The sequence below is a fragment of the Gordionus sp. m RMFG-2023 genome, chromosome 4 (genome assembly GCF_954871325.1).
Source record: "Gordionus sp. m RMFG-2023 chromosome 4, tfGorSpeb1-WG-v2, whole genome shotgun sequence".
Taxonomy (NCBI): domain Eukaryota; kingdom Metazoa; phylum Nematomorpha; class Gordioida; order Chordodea; family Parachordodidae; genus Gordionus; species Gordionus sp. m RMFG-2023.
In genome coordinates, this window is record NC_088778.1 from 14,786,103 (window position 1) to 14,806,462 (window position 20,360).

Below are 20,360 nucleotides of genomic sequence, written 5' to 3' on the forward strand. Positions count from 1 at the left end.
AATCGGGATGACGAACAGGGATTATCTCGAACCTGAATCCCAAACCAGGTTAAAACATTTTTTATTGGTATAACAAACCTAATCCTTAACTCTCTATTATCTGTTTTGTATCCGAACCTTAAACTTTTTTTTTAACTAAATTTTTTTAAAGTTTAAAATAAAATAAAAAAAAAGGAATTTACGATAGTATGTTTAAAATTTGATTAATAAAACATATATAAAAAGAAGGTCATTGGCATTGCTAATATTGAAACTTGGGTAACAATGCAATTACTTTTGTGAATGGCAATTGTAATGACTTGCTTGAGGAAGGGAGTTTTATTACTTTTGCCATTTATATCTGTTAATTTATTATATAATACTGAAATATTTTAAGAATTTGATTACCAATGAATGTTGGTGATTAATTGAATAAATTGAACATGAATTATATCCACATATTTGTTTTATTGAGAGTTTTGGTTAGCCAAGAGAAGGTAAAGATTTGACTAGGAATTGTCCATTTATAACCTTATTTTGATTCTATTATATTTGTCTGGAAAGAAATCACTTGATAAAAACTAACGAACAGAGGAGACACGATGGTATATTCCAACCTTATTGAATAGTGAAGGTAGATATGTAAATGGCAAGTTGGCAATAATTTTCCAAAATCTTTGAACAGATAAAAGCCGCGAGAGAGAAAAGGGATAATTGCGGAATCCAAAAGTTTAGAGCTATAATTTCTGTTAACAGATTTTAAGTATTGTAAAAATTTATGTTTCATCCTAAAAAAATTATTCTTTGTAGTGGAAGATTGCGGGGGATCTTATAAAGAAACATTGAAATGTCAGATAATAATAATAACATTAATTACATCATAAAATAAATTGTATATATATTTTTCTCTTTTGTTTAATGCAAAGCTACCCTAAAATTAACATCAATCCTATTTTGAAAAAAAATAAAGGTAACATAAAGCGATTAAAAAAACTACACGTTAAACCCATATCTTATTTGTAAGAAAATATTATTTTATTTAAAATTTTTCTAGCTATTTAAAAAAATAATTAAAAAACATTTTTATTTGACAAAATATATTTAAAATAATTTGTATTTTGATTAATATAAGTACGTTTATATTTATGTGGCAAGGTTGAACTGATACGCTCGACTTAAATTAGAACAGAGATAGTAATATGTTCGAGACCGGGCACACGGGACTTACGAAGTTGGATCTGGGGAAAGATCTACAGTGATCGATGGTCCTGAGATTTTTAGGGTGAAGTCAAGGGACCCCTCGAAAACTTGTTCATTAATCACGTGTTTAAATTCAGATAGAAAGGAGGGGGGGATATTGTGATTGGTAAATTTGGTATGTCACCCGTTTCGGTGGGTGTTGTACAACCTATTATATTTGTTTTTGGGTGTTGACACATATAGAAAAGAAGTTGTGATGTCCTGATTGATTTTTTAAAATATTTTTTTTCGCTATCTATTAACTCAATATTAACCTTACGGATTGATTTTTTTTATTCTTTATATTAACTTAATATTAACCTTACGGACTCATTTTATAATATTAACTCAATAGTTTGATTATATAAATTATTAAATTGATATTTTTATATAAATTGATTTTTACATACTATATAAATATGAAAAATATATTGCATTTGTAGTTAAATAATTTTTTTAAATAAATAAAATAAAAAATTTAAAACACTTTCTTAATTTTGTTCTTCTCCCTGCTAACCTTAACAGAAGTCATATAATCCAGTTAAATTTAATTCAAAATAAGCAAATCCTATAATTTTTTTCACATAAATATTTAATCTAAAAGTTAGTAATTTTATTAAATTTCACAATCAATTACGTGATATGTAATTTAGAGCACTTTACATACACTTTACCTCTATTGTTAAAGTTTCAACTGTGGTTTGCTATTCTTCATTTCCATCTAACTGGAATAGTTAAGTGAGAATTAAAAATGAGGAGCCCTCTAGATGTTTGCTGACAAGCATCAAGGAATTGTAAGCGTAACAATCCGAAACTATCACGTCTCTACGCATAGAAATTTACCAAAAATGTCCATACTCTAGGTCGGACCCATATTTAATAACTCTGTAGGGCAGGGCAGATGTCTATTTAAATTATAATGTCTCTTAAATAATTAAAAATGAGGAGCCCTCTAGATGTTTGCGGACATGCCGCAAGGACTTGTAAGCGTAATAGTCCAAAACTCTCACGTCTAGACGCGGAGATAAAAAATTGGACAAAAAAAGCCTATGATTAATTAAATATAGGTTAGGCAGGGTAGGAGTCGATTTTAATTTTAAATGTCTCTTAAATAATTAAATTCTGTTGGTATTGGTGTTAGTATTATAATTAAATTGAAAATCTTGTTTTCATATTGGCTATCTATAAGATAAATAATTATAACTTTTGAACATCTCTCCTCATCTCCTCGTTTACATAAAGATAATCCTGTTTCATTGAATTTTCAAATTCATTTTTTCCCACTGAAAGAACCGAACTTCATGCCTCCTTCAAATTATTTAGAGTTGATTAGACTCACAATTAATTAAATTATTATAAAAAGAAGTGGAAAATAATTTGTAAAAAAAGGATACCTTTTTTTTTCTTTTTCACCCGCTCTTTATAATAAAAATATATTTTCGATAACATAACTTTAATGGGGATATTACAATGTGTTTTTAATGTATAAAAAAATATTAAACTTGTTATTACATCTAGGTATTACTTGAAAATTAGAGGCAATGATCGCAATAAAAAAAGCAATTTTATTTTAATAGTGTTTTGATGATTACACATACTTTAAAAAAACATTAAAAATTATTTATTTATAAAAAAAAAGTTTTAGACAAATATTGTTGAGGATTGAACACATTGAATTAACCAAATCAATGACCGAAGCCAAGGTAACATAAAGCACAGACTAATTCTATAAATTTTTATTCGATAAACAGCTGTTTATCATTTATCAATTTATTTAGAAAATAGTGTTGTTAATGTCTCAAGAATTTACTCATTTAGCTAATAGGACAAGTGAAAATGTCCAAAAAATTTCGCAGAATGGTAAAGTATTTATAAAAGCTGTAATATTAACATTGTTAATTAGCTTCGAATATTCAAAAAATGGTTAATCAGATAGGTACTTCACAAGATTCAGAAAGTTTACGAAAATCATTGTAATATCTTAAATATATGCTTAATTATTATTTTTTTTTTATCTAGACACAAAATTATTCATTCCACAAATTCCTTAGCCAAAGATACTAATAAATTGATCATAGAATTATCTCATATACCATTATCATATAATGAATTTGAACAGGTAATTTCAATGCTTTACCTTATATATCATTTTCTACATATTTTTATATTAAGATTAGTCTAATTTAATTATCAATACACATCTTAGATATATAATAAATATTTTTTAACTGAAAATAAATTTAAAGATTAATTTATTTCAGTCTTAAATAAGGAAATCTTAATGAAATAAATACAATTTATTATGCAATTTTATTTTATATTAATACTTTAATTCCACAATGTTAGAAACAGCAAAAATTGCAAAAAGAAAAGATAACAGAAGAATTTACAAATGCACTGAATGGTTTTCAATCTTCTCAAAGGAAAGCTGCCACAAAGGAGAAAGCAAGTATGGAAAGAGCAAAAGCTAATTCCGGCATGGTGACTGATTTCGATATTATCATTGCTTATATATTTTTTAGACTTTTGCTGATATTCCATTCAAGGAGGAGCAGCCTGTTACTTTTACTAAGTAATTGACATGTGTATCATACCTTGAAATAACTTATAAGTCTTAACAATATTTTTTTAGAAAAACTATAATTTATATATAATATTTTTATTTTACAAAGTCGTCAAATGCATTTACAAATGGAAGAAGATGTTAATATAGGTGAATTAAGGGAAAGGGAGGCCTCAATCCGAAAATTAGAAGTAAAATTTTTAATATAAATAATTACCTTGCAATTAATAAATACAATGCAACAATAAACTTTTGAATAGTGAAAGTTAAGGGTCCAAGTTTCTTCATTTTATTCTCCATATAGATCTGGAGTATAAAAAGCTGAAAAATATGCAATCATTTTTTTAGATGTACTAGCAAGATTAAAAGTAAGAAAAAGATGATTCACATTTTTTCTGAATATCTTCTATTCATTTAAAATATTACTTTTTTTGCAGAATGATTATTTTGAGAATTGAAACGTTTAAAAATTTACATGTAACATGAAGCAAGCCGACCTAAATAATATAGCCAATTAGGAAATAGCTAAAGAACTAGATAACATTTTATATAGAAAATTAGAGTTGTTTTGATAATCAATATTTATTCCTTAAAAAAACAGTTCAATATCTTATCTCTAATCATGATCATGTGTATTATTTAATTATAAGATTAGAGGTAAACAATAATTATATTTTGTTTTTAAAAAAAATTATCTTATTAATCTTAACTGACTTGCTTCTATTACAAATAATTTTCACTTTTATTTGGAATCTATTCCTTTCTTCAAAATTTAATGTTTCAATTTAATATCAAAAGGTGACTTATTGAATTTAATCAATTATGAAATATTAATTAATATTTAAATTTAATTCCAAGTAATTAAAATTCTTCAACATTTATTAAAACTCAGGCAGACATTACTGACGTTAATCAAATATTCAAAGATTTGGGTATGTTAGTTCATGAACAAGGAGATATGTTAGGTAACATAATTTATTAATTAAATATTTAAGCAACCTATATAAATTTTAATCATTAATAATTAAGAGTATAATAGGACTTTGATCCTGATTTTTTTATTGATGAAAATTGCCAAATCTGCAGGGCTATAATTTTGATGCTTGGCGGATTTGCAAACATATTCCATTTTCTAACCCTGTCCATCCTAAATTTTAAAGGAATGGGCTCTTGTTTATATTTAATCTTAAGCCTGTCCAGAATTTTAAAATTTTGATCATTTTATGGTTTGGTCCTTTTGAATAATTTTGGTTGTATTTTAAAAATTGTTCTAAGGGGAAATTACAAATCTGAGAAGAGCAGCAAATGAATTTTAAAAGGTGCATTATATATTTTACCATATTTTAAATCGAGCTGGTATGGGGTTTATAATTTTTTTTAAAAAAATACCATTAAACGGCCTGGGTCTGAGGTTTCTGATAATTATATAGTTAATATACAAAACCAGAGATACCATGATATCAGACGATACTTTGAGTTTTAACCAATTGTTAAAAGCTACTTTTAAAAATAAGCTCTCTTAGCTACTTTTTACGCTACTTTAGAATTTTTTAAAAAATATTTTTTACGTATCTCTATTTCCACAAATAAAAAACATTACTAAAATTTCATATACATATAATAATAACATTTCAATACTATTATCCCTAAGTCTAGAGCGACGATTAAAAAGTATAAGTGACTAAATAATCTTTCAACACTAGTATGCAATCAGTATTAAATTTAATTTACATATTTTTTATATAAGAATAGTCATCATAAATATTCATTTGTTGTTCATCTGATATCTAGACAAGGTTACGACTAGGGAGTGCTTCTAATCATTCATGACCACCAAATCTATCTACTGATTAGGGAAGTTGGCTACACTTAAATGGATAGACTGATATGATTGATAGGAAGTTGGGTATTAAGGGTGTTAAACAGTGTGGTGATGATTGATGGGTAAGAAATGTTTGGGGGTGTATTGGCCTCCCTGTTTGTTGCGTCGTCCAATAAATAGTCGGTGGCAGATGTGAAGCATGAAATCATAGAATTATTTATTAATTTGGATGATAAATCTAGAAGGTTAAGTGGAACAAGTCTAAACTACCCGATTTAGCAGGAAATTGGGCAAGTGATCATGAATGGTGATAATTCAATATTTAAAAATTTTTCAACGAATATTTTGAATTTGTTCTAATTTTTAGACATAAAATTGTTGTTTGTGAAAGATAAATATGTAAAAATTTTATAATGTAAATACATTTATGAATTAGGAATAGGCTTGATAAGTTGATAAAAGGAATTAGAGGTGAGCGCGGGCCTAATTTTTTATTCACGGCCCTCCCACTCACGGTGACAATAAAAAATGTACCATTACACTAAATAATTTTCTACCCTACCCGCCCGCTCACTAAAGGCAATATTTTGATTCACGCCCAAAAATTCACGGTGTTTTTAAATTTTCAAACTAATGCTATAATCCTGCACTTTTTTGAATTTATTTTATTTATTTCTCTAATTTCATAATACATATTAATAAAAAAATAAATACGATCTATAAATCGAAATTTTTATTTAGAAAAAGTAGAATGTCCATCTTTTTTTATTTCAATTGAGTACGCCTTTCCTTTAATAAGAGATTGGCTACAGAAAATAACCTTTCACTAGAAGGCGAACTTGCCGGGGCTGAAATAATTTTACTCGCCAATTTTCTCAAAAAAGGAAATGAATATTCCTGCTTTTCAAAATATTGTCATGTTATTTGTCTTATGAGCGATGATCTTTTAAGTTCATCCTCACAGCGATGCTTCATCAGAATCATCTAGAAATTCTCTAAATTTTTCATTTAGAATATACGGTCTTTTATGAGTGTAGGATGAATTAGGAAAGTTATAAATGATAGTTGGCATTGACCATTTAGAATATACGGTTTTTTATGAGTTTATAAATTAGGAAAGTTATAAATGATAGTTGGCATTGACTTATGTATATCATCTAATTTTATATCATTTAGCATTTTTAAGGTTGTTTTATATATATCCTTTTCTTCTTTTATTAAAAATTTAAGACTTGAAATTCGGATCTAGAATTAAGCCTACCTTATGTAATGGCAACTAAATAAATCTTTCTTTTAAAAGAAATCTTGTTCTGTTTCTTAAGGTTTTCATTATTATTGTATCACATTCAGAAGGTTAACAAAATTTTACTAATTTTTGTTTCCATAAATAAACCTCATTTATTGTGAGACGAGAATCTGCTCTCAGATTATCCGAGCATTCTTTAAATATTGATAAAAATTTATCTAACTCCCATATGATGTTGATATAAATGGCTAATCTATTTAATTCTTGTTTGCTAAACAAGTACACCTGTATTTCAGAATATGATTTTAAGTAACTCTGTATCATGATATATACAGAGTTCTCTCTCGTTATTACATCTTGTTTAAGGGTGTGGCTTATGCTATTAGCTGTGGATTGTTTGAAATATTATACTATTTTTTTGCACCATTTATATTTAGGGCTATTTCAGTTAAACAATTGTCAAAAATATAATTCATAATATTATTTATATGGCATATACATGCTAGCGTTTCCTTTGCTCCGTTATCAGTCATACAACTATACATTTATTTAAATAATTTTCTACTTCTGTTTATTCTTCTAAAATTGAATTGACCACACTTAATATTTACGCCTGTTTTCATTTCCCTTGTGGCCAAAACAAATGTTTTTAATTCAAAATCCTTAATGATAATATGTCCTGTAATTGTTAAAAAACTTCGATTTTTATAGTCATCCGTCCAAAAATTAGTGGTTATGGACAAAATTATTGATCATGCTTATAATCTTAATTTTAATTTCATCGTATATTTTTGGAGCCTTAGTATTCTTGAGAGTTTTTCGGCTCACAGGTATATCATTTATATTCATATGTAACACCAACATTTATTAACTCTTGGCCTAACTTGTAAAATCCTTCACTTTCTGTTGCATTTAAAGATCGAAGATCTTTACAAATAAAATATAGCTGGCTTTTCTTTAAAAAGTTTAAGCAAAATATAGCAAAATGTCGCGCGATAAAGCACCTAAACATAAAAAGAAAATATAACTAACGGCGATACCGGATGATGTTTATAAAATGCGGAAGATTTTTATTTTTCAAAAATTATTCTTTTTTAAAAAAAGGAACTAAAATAAATTATAAAATATATATTATAACTAATTGCAAATTTATATTTATAAAAAAACAACTTAAAAAATTAAAATTTCCGTGATTCATGGGAAATTTATGTTCACGCCCGGGAAAAATTTTGGGAAGGCCCGTCAGGCCTAATAATTTAAAATTTATTCACACGCCGCATAATTTCGCGGCCCGCGCCCGCCTCTTAAAGGGATAAGATTATACAGTCAAGATTGTTAATTGAATCAAGATAATTTATATTCTCTAATATTATAATAAGATAATGTCAAAAGTACCGTTCATCTTCGGATGAAGATGAGCCCTGGCAACATTTTCTACGCAAATAAAAATATTAAGGCTACTAAGTCAGCACTTTGTAAGTGTAGATTGCCCCCTAATTTAAATATTTCAACCTCAATATCAATCAGCTCAAATCTAAAAAACGGAGATAAAAATATGAATTCAGATTGAATTCTGATAAGGATTTTAATAAATTTAATGAGGATCTGAATGAAGATATTAATAAGTTTTTTTATAATATAGATTATTCTTTAAATATTTTATAAATTCCCCCAATTGACATTTATATTTATCAGAGACCTGCATAGGTACCATTTGTACGTCTCGGCCCGGGTTTTTTTTTAAAATAAATTTTCAGGCTCAGCCCGGATTTTTTTAAAATATATTTTATTTATTTCTGATTTTTACAGCTAATAACGGCGATTTCAAATATTTGGTTTTAAAATATCCGGCCCGGTTTTTTAAAAATATTTTCAGGCCCGGCCCGGGTAAATTTAAAAATAAATTAAAATGGCTTAGGACCGGGCCTGCAGGTCTCTGATATTTATTAAATATATTACAACCCTCTCTCTGCGCCAGTTGAACTTGTGTTTAGCACATAAATAAAAAATTATTACAAAAGGGACTTATCTTTTAATTTATTATATTTGCATAGTTTTATTTTTATTATCCATGGGGAATAAAAATTAAAAGAAAATTTATATAATATTTCATATTGTAAAGAATAACGCGTTACTTTTTTGAATAGCGTGTAACGCCTTCCTTTTTCAAACTAACAAGTAACTCGTTTCTTTTTTTAAAGTAACGTTTACAGCACTAATTATTATACAGCGGCAAAATATTTTTTATATAAAATTTAAAAATATAATCTTCATACAACCAGGGTACCAGGGATTAGATGGCAGTGAGGGATTTATAGAAATTTGCCTGAATTTTTTTAGGGGTCCAAAAGATAAGCCGAAGACAGCATTTTTAAGTGTCCATGAAAGGTTTTGAACACAACTTATTTACCCAAATAATTCGAGGTATTTTGAGCTAATATTAAAAAATGGTATATTTTATAAAGCATGCCTGTCACATTTACGACCACACCATATACAAATTGATCTGGCAAAGATTTCTGATTCTAATAGTCGGAACATTCTAGAATAGCCCTAACCTATTCCGAACTCATGAGGATCAAGAATTTATTTTTAAATCGGTAATTTCTAGAGTTATCAACCTAGGAATCTGTTAGTGATCGGAAGCTACCATGAATGAATTTCACTTTACAGATAAGTGAAACCATTTATGTAGTGTTGAGTAATCAGCTAATTTCTGCCGACTCGAAAACAGCTTAGGCTAATTCCAGACAACGTTTTTCAAAGCGGTTTTTGATGCACATTTTTAGCAACCTTTTTTATTTCCAAACAAAGGATATAAATTTGTCGATGTAATTTTTTTTATAAAAAAAGTATTTCATAAGCTATTTAATCATTAATTGGAAAAAGGTTCTATCTGGTAATGGTCTTAGCCATTTTTTAAGTGAAAAAATCGGCGAAAAATCAAAAATTAGGCATTGGCTAATCGTCCGTCTGCGTCACTTAATAAATACAAATAAACAATGATTAAAGATAGGCTTATCTTACGTAACGCTGACAGCCGATGCCTAATTAATTTTAGCCAATATTTAGGCCAAGCCTAATTACGATTAGGAAAGATTTTTAGCCAACGTATCACTGTTTTTCTTTGACAAAATTTTATTTAATCACATCTAAAAACCTAAAAAATTATATCTTCAATTGGAAGGATGGAAACAAATTTGTTTTTTATTTTTTTAATAAATGCATTTTTCACACTAACATTATTAGATAATTAAAATTTTATTGTAAAACGTTCCTTATTCTCATTTTCCTAGACATTCATTTACCAGGAATTCTGGTTCAATGTTTTATTTTGATTACTATGGGAAGGTTATACTTGGTATAATTGTCAATATTTGCCCTCCCCCTTCCCCTGTTTTTTAAAATATATATTTATTAGAGATCTGTAAATCCTGGCCCGTTGGCTGGGCCTATTTAAAAAAAATAATTTCAGCTCGGGTCTAATACCTTTTTAAAAATTCGGACCAGGTTGGGCTTTAATTTTTAAAATGACATGACTCAATTTTATGGAATAATATATGTTTTAAATATATTGGGGCCAGGCTGATATATAATTTTTATGGTCAGGTTTTGCAGGACAAATAAAAAAATATTCCTTTAAAATTAGTTGGGCTGGACAAATTTTTTGAAAAATTAGGCCCGATGCTGATCACTAGTAGGCTGGGCAATTTGTACATAAAAAATATTTAGCTCAGACCAGATAATTTATACATAAAAAATCAGAAAATCTGGTTTTTCATAAATTTTAACAGGCCAGCTTGGGCATTACAATATAGGATTTCAAGCAAATATTCACAAAAAATTATTTGATTTTACAAATATTAACATTCCTAATATCATGCTAACCCTCATTTGACACAATTAGTGCTTTGCTCAGGATTTCCTCAAGGCACTCAACCAAAAAATGCTCTTAATTTTGGTGATCCTCAGAAAGGTACCTACATCAACCAATTTCAATGGAAATTTGTAGGTGACAGTATATCAATCCAAGGTGCCATTACATTGAGTTTTCTTTTATTCAAAAAAATATGATTGCTTTGAAATTTATGCATGTTAAAAATATAATGATATTCCTAGTCACCTCCTCACGTTTTTTTATTATAAAATTTTTATATAGCTTATATCTTTTAAAGAAAACCTTACCTTCACCCAAATAAAAAGCAAAACGCATGAATTATAGAAAGAAATGGTAACATAGAAGAAAGATAAGAAAATTTGTTCAAAAAATTTAACAGTTTGTTTATGTGAGTCAGGCTTTGAAGATCTTTAATCTCTATTAAATTTTTGCAAGTAATATCCAAATTTTCGTGGTATAAGAGTGATCATTTTTTCTAATTTAACAATATTTTCTATTCCATTTACTTTATTCCATCCTTTATATTATCATTTATAATAATTTGAATTTCTTAAAAATAAATTAAATAGGAAATAATGTTAGCATCAGTTTAAAATTTTTTAAATGAATTATTTTATAAATTCATAAAAATTAATGATTATTTTTGAAATAACAATATTGTCTTAGCTTTGATATATTTTTAAAAAAATTCATTGATTCAACATTTTGTAGCCCAGCCTTTTTTAAAATTTGTAACTCATACCATAGCCTTTTTCCAGGTTCCAAGATAATTGAATTTAAGTATCAAAATTGTTATGGGGGGGGGGGGTTACCAAAATTTTTATTGGATTGTCCCTCTGTCACAATAATTTTATACTAATATTATATACATAGTTAACCAGAATAAATTTATTAGATAGCATAGAAGCAAATGTTGAAACTGCTAATGTCCAAGTTGAACAAGGAAATACACAGCTAAAGCATGCTCGCAGATATCAGGTATTATATATTATATAATTATATATTACTAAATTTATTAGGTTGCAGCAAGGAAAAAAATGTGTATCATATTTGGCATATTGATTGCAATTGTAACAGTGTTAGCATTGATTATATGGGGAGTCTCAAAATAATATGCACAATTAATTTTTTTAAATTATTTATTCAAAATTTTTTTTTTTAAATCACACATTGTTTTACAAGCCTTGATATATAAATTATAATAAATTTACTTTATTGTTATATTAATATAAAATATATGCCTATTTATTTTTAAAAAAGTTTATATAAATTATTTATTCATTGATTTCAAACAGTTTCAAGAGGACTTTTAACTTGCTTTAATTTATACCAATGGCCACATGCACAACGTTTTGGTTGATCTTTATATAGCCATATCCAATTAAATCCTGGCATATCCTCTTCACCTTATTAGAAATATAAAATTAATTTTGAAAAATTTAAGTACATAAGCAACCAACAATCCTTCTATCAAACACAGATGGTATTAATGTTGGTTGTTCCTTAGTTCCTGGACCCTTTTTTATAGGATTTGTTAAAAACGGATCCTTAATTTAATAAGTTTAAGATTGTGAAATATAAATTTACGTCATTTCCTTTCAATTTTAATTTATATACTCTTTCAAGTGGGCCTGTAGCTTGTGCAACGGCATCTGGTAAAACTATATATGTTATAGTATATTAATCTAATTAATAATAAGCCTACGAGCTGGTTTAACTTGTTGTGGTTTAAACTTTCGTGGAGCAACTCCAAACAATTTTCCAATTTTGGTAAATACAGAAGCCATAAGGATGGAAGGGTGTATTTACTAAATGCCATCCAAAAGTTAAAGTTTATTAAAAATGTTTATACCTATTTTAGTTTATATAGTTAATTTTAATTTTTGAAATAAAATGATTTGCAACAATTTTTAACTATGGTAAGCCTAAGCTAATAATTGATTTTCTCTGTCATTATTTATAATTATAGGTGACAATTTAGCTAGTAATTAGTTAAGATTAAATTTTATAGATCCTGAATAATTAGTAAACTAGATTACGTATTAATAATAATAATTTGTTCAGATTAAATTAGTAAAGAAACGATATGCATAAATTTAGTATATTTATATATAAAACAGATCGTAATTATGCTCCCCACTCCCAGATTTTTTTGCTAATAAGAATATACGATATTGGTTTAAGGTAAATAATATTTAATAAATGTAGAACGCTTATCCATATGACCTAACAATAAAATATGTGCAAATATCCGTTCCAATATTTAAACATTGCTGCTAAAATTACTAATAACTGTTTATTCTCTATTCATAACTGATATTATAACTTTATATTATAATAAAAATAATTTACTATAGTACAATTTATTTTGAATTCAATTGTTAACCATTTTAACTATTATCTTTGCTCTTAAATATAACATAGTAATTTAGATGAAAGAATTCAGTTCGTATCAACATCTAATCAATTAAATTTGACGTCTACATGAGATATAAAAATTTTGGGAAAACATTGCTGAGATTTACTTACCCCATATCCCAAAAATTTTTTTTACTTCCCACCTCAAGGAGACAAATTCCTTCTACTCTCTGCCCGGTTCTCGTAAACACTGATTAGATAACATTATCCATTCAAATAGCAGCATCTATATTTCAGATAAATGCATGTAAACCGGATTTATTAAATAACAATGCCAAATCTGAAGACATTATTTAAACGATATTCATAGTTTATAATAAGTTTGTCAATCCAATTTCATTAAACTACTTCAGCCATTTTATTTAAAATAAATTGACCCTGTCCTTTATTCTAGACTTTTAAATACCGTAACATAATTTTATCCAATAGGTTGGCCTTAGAATTTTTTGAGTCAATCTGATGAGATCTATCTATGCTGCTCACCCTTTTGTGTTTTATAGAATTTTTTAACATTCTATATACGAATTTCTTTAATTCTTAGAGAATATACTCTTCAAAATTTTAAAAAACTATACCGAAAATTCTACAAATAAAGTATTTTAAATTTCATTTTTATTATTCAATTTATGAAAAAATAATTTAAACAACGATTAAATTAGTATGAAATAAAGAATACATATTTGAACTCCTCATAAGTAAAATACAAGGTATAAGAAATTTTTTATGTTATTTTTTATTTAGATGAAATTGGTTCAGGAATAATTGTAGGTGAAAAGATTGAGGAGAATTAAAATAGATGTTGATATTCAAAACTAAAAATAGAATTGATAAATTTTATTAAAAATTTACGTTTTGCTTTTTTTTAGGTCGTCCGTTAGTGAAAAAAATATCCACAATCTAAATGGTCTAATATATGAATTTCGGTGTAAAATTAAAAATGGAGTCAGGTATTACAGCCAAACCGATTTACTATATAAATCTGATTTATTTATCTTCAAACCTACGAAATTTATAGAAGCTTTCTATACATTCAGGTGATCATTATCGTCCTTGACATTAATAGCGATGTAGACAAGCCGGAGGGGGGGGGGAATCTTTTAATTAAAAAATTTACCTGTTCTCGTGTATATTATCTTAAGCTAATAAAAAGTTTCAGAAAAATGTAACATAGCCAAAGGCCTGTAATTAGCGCTGTTAAACAGCTCAAATTAAGCCATCCAATATTTCGTTAAGAGTAAAATTTTTGGGTTTGCATGATATTTTTTTTGATAAAATGTTGAGCTAGTCGTTTTAAAAAATGGGCTCAAATCGAGTCGTTTACAGACTTAAAACCCTCCAATAAAATTTATTGGGAAAAATCAACCTAAAAGTGCTTCCTCCTCTCTTTACAAAATTCTGGCTATGCTTATGGATGATTATAACTCAAGAATTTTCGAAAATTGTAAGCGAAACTGATAGTCCAAACGGCATCCTAGTGCATTTAAAATGGCTGTATGAGTTGTGAGGATTTGCGATTCCTCCCGAATCACCATTTGGAGGTTAGCATTCTTATAGAATGTCAAATACTTCTGTCATCCCCTAATCTCTGCAAGAATATTATCCAACGTTGGAATTATGGCCATTTACTAGTGCTAAATTAACGGTTATTTAAAAATCAGCAGATATCTTAATGGTACCATTAGCCTTCTGTATATTAATAATAAGGTTTATCCATTTACAACTGTTTTTTATTGAGTTTACCTTGGCCAATAGGAAAAACCGGGGAACATGTGAGCCCTAAAAGGCAAACGAAAATAAAATTAAAACTACTTAATAATATTGAATAAATAATAACTCAATTTATTTCACTTATTTATTTTTATGCTATACATGAAAATAATTTGAAATATTATGCTTTTTTAACAATATATTTTTCCAAAAATATTTTTGGGAAAGGATAAAGCTACACCTGGGGAAGGATGAGTTTTCCCATGAGGGGCTTTTGAGCTAATAATATTGATTATTTTTAAATATAAAAATGATATATATTCTACACTATTGATAAAAATAAGCCATAATGGAAAATAATTATAAATAATTAGTGAAATTTATAACTATTTAAACAAATAAAAAATGAATTAAAATTGCAATAGGATCCATGCAAAAAAAGAGCATTTACATGTGACAAAGACTCGGACATTTTATATAGTTTCTTATTTTATATTTGTCTCGATGGAGACAATTTTAAGTTGTTTCATTAATCTTGATTTATAACTTTTTACTGTTGCATAATCTAAGTTTGTTTTCTCCGTAACGGCTAAAGAGATTTTTATTAAATTTATTAATGATTTCTTTACAAGTTATTTCTTTTTTTTATGATTTCTTACCATATTCAAATTTCAATAAGCAAAAATAAAATTATAAAATAACGCCCAAAAGCTTATATGAACCTCTGAATAGTAGCCCCAGACCCTTAATATTATTAAAATTTAATTTAATTTTAATTTAAACATTTTTTTGTTTAAACAAAAAATAATTTTTTATAGAATATGATTTAATCCTTTATATAAGATGGTTATTGGATAATTAAAACCTTATTAATTTTTATTTTTTATAAATTGCAGCATTTAAAAAAGTTACTTTTGAAGGTATAAATCATATATTGTGATTTAAAAATTTTATATGTGATCCGATATTAAGAAAATTATAGCTATACATATTTAGAGTTAAGTACTCTAAGAGAAAACTTAAAGGCTCAGAACCTCGGGTTCATAAGATTTCCTGTCTCCCATACCCTATATTCACCGTCCTCTCCAACTCCATCTCAATAGGTTTCAGTAGTGGTAAAGGTAATTCTCTTACCTTAAATTTTAAATTAATAAAAAAAATATAAAAGGTTTTTCATAAATATTTACCATAGTGATATATTGAAAGATATAAAATAAGTTTAAATTATTTGGAAAATTATCTTCGCATATTATAACCTCGGTCTCCCCTACATAAAAAAATTCCACTGCATGAAAGCCCGGATAGCTTGGCATATCATAATCACAAAATGGCAAAGCTCTGAAATACTTATTATAATTCAGCCTCAGCCATAGCAAAACAAATAATCTCAATCGAAACTATCAGATATTCAAGATTAGAAATAAAACATTTCTAATTAGAGGAATAAAAGTAAACACTAGTGAGAAAGGAAAGCCTGCTTTAAAATGTTTGAAGTAATTAGCTAAAATGAGATTTTTTTATCTGATTATTTTAAATTGAAATTTTAACTTTTTTTAATTGAACGAAAGTAAAAAACCAACGCATGCTATAAAAAAAATGAATATTTTCACTTTCAAATTTTGTCCAAAATAAAAAGAACACACTGTTCACATTTTTTTTTCAAAAAAATATATATCTGTTTCATATAATTGTTATCGGCTCGATTTGAGCCGATTTTTCAAAACGGCTAGCTCATTATTTTAGCCAGAAAAATATTGCTTAAGCCTCGTAGATGTCCAAATTTTTGTGTCATTTATGAGCAGAATCTTCAGGCTTACATAATGCTTTGGAATGATGAGTTAAATGTTTTTAAGAATCGGCTCAAATCGAAACAACACAAGTTTAAAATATTAAATTTTTCAAATGACTAGTGTTTATAATTACTTATATTATTCATTTTTGAGGTAAAGATAATATATTATTATAATCATCAAACTTGGATGTAGTCGAAAATATATCATCTTCCAACTAAAAATGCCAAAGATATGGTTATTTAGGATATATATTTTTCATAAACTAACAAACCAATAGTTTTTTTTAATTTTTCAGTTTAGGTTTACAGAGTCTTAAAAAGGTTAGATATGGTTAGTAAAAAATCTAATAAAGTGGGTTCACATTCTTGAGATTGCTTAGAAAATCGAAATTCTGACACAAAACAAATTAAATTTTTTAAGAAAAAATAATTATGCAAGAAATATTTAATGGATGTTTTTACATCCTCATAATTTAATTTTGAAAACAGTCTATAACTTGCCCCCATACTTCCCAGTGCTGGCCAATATCGCCTTTGGCAAATTCAGCCTTTTCTCCTAACTGACTAGTAAAATTTTTGCTAAATAAATTCTATATCACTTACATTTGGGTTTAGATAAAGTCATCTTTAGCTTAGCTCTAATAAACTAATTATAATTTAATCAAATCCGCAAAATTAAGTGTTTTATTTTGGTCTACATTTTTATATATACTATTTTACCTTTAGTCGAGAGATTTCCTTAGTTACAATAAGATTCTAAACGTAGCGGAAAACTCGAGCACGTTAGAGGCAGCACGTTTGTCCACTCCAATTTATTTATGGAAATGATTTAGCATACCAAAATTAATAAAAAAAATAATGCAAACTTTATCATTTGGGATTTATAAATAAAGCTTTTTAAAATCTCAATAAATAATATAGTTTAAACATTGGCGTACGCAGCGGGGGGGGCAGGGGGACATATCCCCCCCCCCCAAGCCAAAAAATGCAAATGCCGGATATATTTTTCAAAATTATTATTGTTTATATTAATTTATATTTGTTAATATTTATTCGTATCTCATATTAAATATATATTTTATTACATTTATTATCACATTTATCTACTAAGTTATTTTATCAATTATATTCGATTTTAAGTTTTCCGGCGTAATATTTACTTATTATTTTCAAATTTTTAGTGGCGTAATATCTACCATTTTCAAATTTCTAGTCAAATAATAATTATTTCTGAAACTTCTTGTCCAACAGGGAAAAAGAAATTGCAAGTCCAACGAGATAGAGTCTCTGCCATCAAGCAGTAACAGCTTTTAAGGAGTTAGAAGAGCCAATTATTTGCTATTACTGAAATATCACAATGGCCTGAAAGAAATATTTCCTCAGAAGCAAGAAAATTATTGTATACAATGCTTATTCCAAATTTTATTTCTCATTAGAATGTATTATTTAACTATACTACTATTTTAAGTATAACTTTTCAAAAACATGACATTGACTTGATTAAGAAATGAGAATAACGGAGAGCATTTTATCAGAACTCAAGGAAATTAGGTCTAATGTTGATGAAGAATTTCATATTTTATATTTTATTGTTGAGTCAAAAGCAGAGCTATACGTGTTTAATATTTGTCTCCCTCGATTTGTAGTAAGGCAAGCTCATCGTTAAAACATTAATATAAGATCTGTAGAAGAGTATATCTTAAATCAAGTACATTTATAACCCAAATAAATGAATTTTTAATTCATCATGCAGCACTTACTAATCTGCAAATAACTTCCACAAAAGCCTTCCTAACCTTTTTCAGATGGTGATAGAAAAAAAAATATTTGTTAGATTTTTATTAAGTATATGTTAAAGTATCTTATGATGCCTTACTAGTTGAATAACTATGTTTATAAGATTAACTATGGTTAATATAGTCCCAAAAAATGTTATGGATGCTCTGCATTATTTCAAACACATTTTAGATTAAATTTTTAATGTATTAAAAGGGTTTATAAACTCTTCCCATTAGTAAACTAATGAGAGAACATTCTCTTTTATAAGAAGAATAACAGAGGACTGGAGAAGTACCATTTGCAGGGCACGACCCGGAATTTTTTTAAAGATTTTTTATGGCTCGGCCTAGGTTTTTTTTAAAAAAATTTCAGGCCCGGCCCGGATTTTTTTAAAATAAATTATATTTATTTTTGATTTTTATAGCTAATAATAACTATTTCAAATATAGGATGTTTTAAAAAATACAGTCCGGATTGGGTGTTTTTTTTAAATAATTTAGGCCCGGCCTAGGTTTTTTTTTAAAAAAATTTTAGGCCCGGCTTTTTTTTAAAAAATTTTTAGGCCCGACTCGGCTTTTTTTAGAAAATTTTTAGGCCCCCGGCCCGGATTTTTTTAAAATAAATTATATTTATTTTTGATTTTTATAGCTAATAATATCGATTTCAAATTAGGCTGTTTTAGGCCTGGCTTGGGTGTTTTTTTTAAAAAAATTTTGAGGCCGTCTCGGGTATATTTAAAAAAAATTAAAATACTGTCCGGCCCGGAGGCCGGGCCTGCAGGTCTCTGAAAAACATACCAAGAAGTATAACATCTGAAAGTAGATTGAAAGGTTTGGATCTTTTGAATATTCATAGGCATTTGACGACAAGCAAGGATGAGATAATTGAAAAATTAGCTCAATCACAAGGAAGATTGGATTTTACATTGTAAATGTATAACATACAAAATGCAATTATTACTAAGAAACTTTTAGTGTAAAGGCTCAAAAAATTCAAATTTCTATTTTGGGTCATTTAAGTGATTCTTTACATATAATTTTTTTATAATTCACATTAATTTAAATTGTGTATTAGAAATAGTTATTAGTCCTAATAAATTTATTGCTTGATATTTTTAAAAAACAATAATATTTCTTGAAAAATTTTATTATCCCCCCCCCCCAGACCAAATTCCTGCGTACGCGCCTGAGTTTAAATTAACCTGACATTTTATTTAAACGGAAATTAGTATGATATTATACGCTTAGATAGTGTGATGATGGTTGAACATAGGAAGGTTAGTTATTTAATTTGGATTAAACCAGTCTAAATAATTGTAAATAAATATTTATTTATCTAAAAATTATTTTTTTTTACAAAACTAATTTTTTATCCTTAAAATATTTTCATTTACTTAGTTATTATTTTAATTACCTTGAATTCATAGTGGCACTATTGCGATCGCGATTTAACAGCTGATCGATTTTTAGAAGCTGTTTGTGAGATCGATTTTTCTTTATCAAAATCATTTAGATTACTATATGAATTGAATTAAAGATTTAAATTAATATTAATAAATAATAATTGATATCATAAACACATTTTAAAAATCGATCAGCTGTTAAATCGCAATCGCGCCACTATGAATTCAAGGTTATACTTTAAATCTAGTCTTATAACATATCAAAAAAATTAATTTTATATTTAGACCCTAATTTTTTGGTGGACTATACTAAAAACTTGTTTTGGAATGTTATGTTTTAAAAAATAGAATGGGGTTCAGTTTTCCAGTGCAAGTTGGATATTGAATTTGATCAATTGATAAGGAAAAACAATTTGGTTTTTATGAATCTATTGCTAAGGAACATAAAAGCTAAATAATATATATTAAATTTATTGATTTAGGATGAATCGGATTCAATGGCGATATATTAAATC

The 20,360-nt window shown here is 27.1% G+C and overlaps 2 protein-coding genes across 2 annotated transcripts; one reads left to right on the top strand and one right to left on the bottom strand.

Annotated features, from left to right (window-relative positions):
* The first annotated feature begins 2,964 nt into the window (after positions 1–2,964).
* LOC135928024 (syntaxin-12-like) lies at positions 2,965–11,998 on the top strand. Its single transcript, XM_065464344.1, has 9 exons — positions 2,965–3,078; positions 3,122–3,191; positions 3,238–3,337; positions 3,565–3,699; positions 3,741–3,790; positions 3,891–3,972; positions 4,674–4,746; positions 11,643–11,725; positions 11,767–11,998. The coding sequence occupies exons 1-9, from the start codon at positions 3,012–3,014 to the stop codon at positions 11,857–11,859; spliced, it is 753 nt and encodes a 250-aa protein (XP_065320416.1). The 5' UTR covers positions 2,965–3,011; the 3' UTR covers positions 11,860–11,998.
* LOC135928025 (cytochrome c oxidase subunit 5B, mitochondrial-like) lies at positions 11,902–12,566 on the bottom strand. Its single transcript, XM_065464345.1, has 4 exons — positions 12,453–12,566; positions 12,335–12,408; positions 12,195–12,294; positions 11,902–12,153 (listed from the first exon to the last, which is right to left on the bottom strand). The coding sequence occupies exons 1-4, from the start codon at positions 12,532–12,534 to the stop codon at positions 12,035–12,037; spliced, it is 375 nt and encodes a 124-aa protein (XP_065320417.1). The 5' UTR covers positions 12,535–12,566; the 3' UTR covers positions 11,902–12,034.
* Between the last annotated feature and the right edge of the window lie 7,794 nt (positions 12,567–20,360).